Source organism: Penaeus monodon, chromosome 33 (assembly GCF_015228065.2).
Source record: "Penaeus monodon isolate SGIC_2016 chromosome 33, NSTDA_Pmon_1, whole genome shotgun sequence".
In the NCBI taxonomy this organism is placed as follows: Eukaryota; Metazoa; Arthropoda; class Malacostraca; order Decapoda; family Penaeidae; genus Penaeus; species Penaeus monodon.
In genome coordinates this window covers 14,305,067-14,305,362 of record NC_051418.1, presented here as the reverse complement: position 1 = coordinate 14,305,362, position 296 = coordinate 14,305,067, and the positions used below count along the sequence as shown (strand labels likewise).

Here is a 296-nt window from a genome sequence, read left to right as displayed (position 1 = left end):
CAAATATATTTTTTCTAAACATATAAGAATTTGTATATACGCATGTATATTGATATGACCAAGAAATAGAACTAAAAGATGCTCTCTTTTTAATGGTTCCAGGTAACAGCTGTAGCTTCATTAGCCCAGACACTGCGAAGGTACACCTCACTAAATCACTTAGCTCAAGCTGCTAGAGCAGTCCTTCAGAATTCTTCACAGATTACCCAAATGTTGGCTGACCTCAACAGAGTTGATTTTCACAATGTTCAAGAGCAGGTAAGATATTGTTGTGAGTACAAGTGTATTTGCGATCA

The 296-nt window shown here is 36.5% G+C and overlaps 1 protein-coding gene across 1 annotated transcript in view; it reads left to right on the top strand.

Moving 5' to 3' along the window:
* LOC119594257 (DNA-binding protein RFX2-like) overlaps window positions 1–296 on the top strand; it is a 21,225-nt gene that overhangs the window by 15,195 nt on the left and 5,734 nt on the right. Inside the window, exon 2 of the mRNA XM_037943326.1 lies at window positions 103–258. Coding sequence (XP_037799254.1) covers window positions 103–258 — 156 coding nt within the window. The remainder of the gene's footprint in view (window positions 1–102; window positions 259–296) is intronic.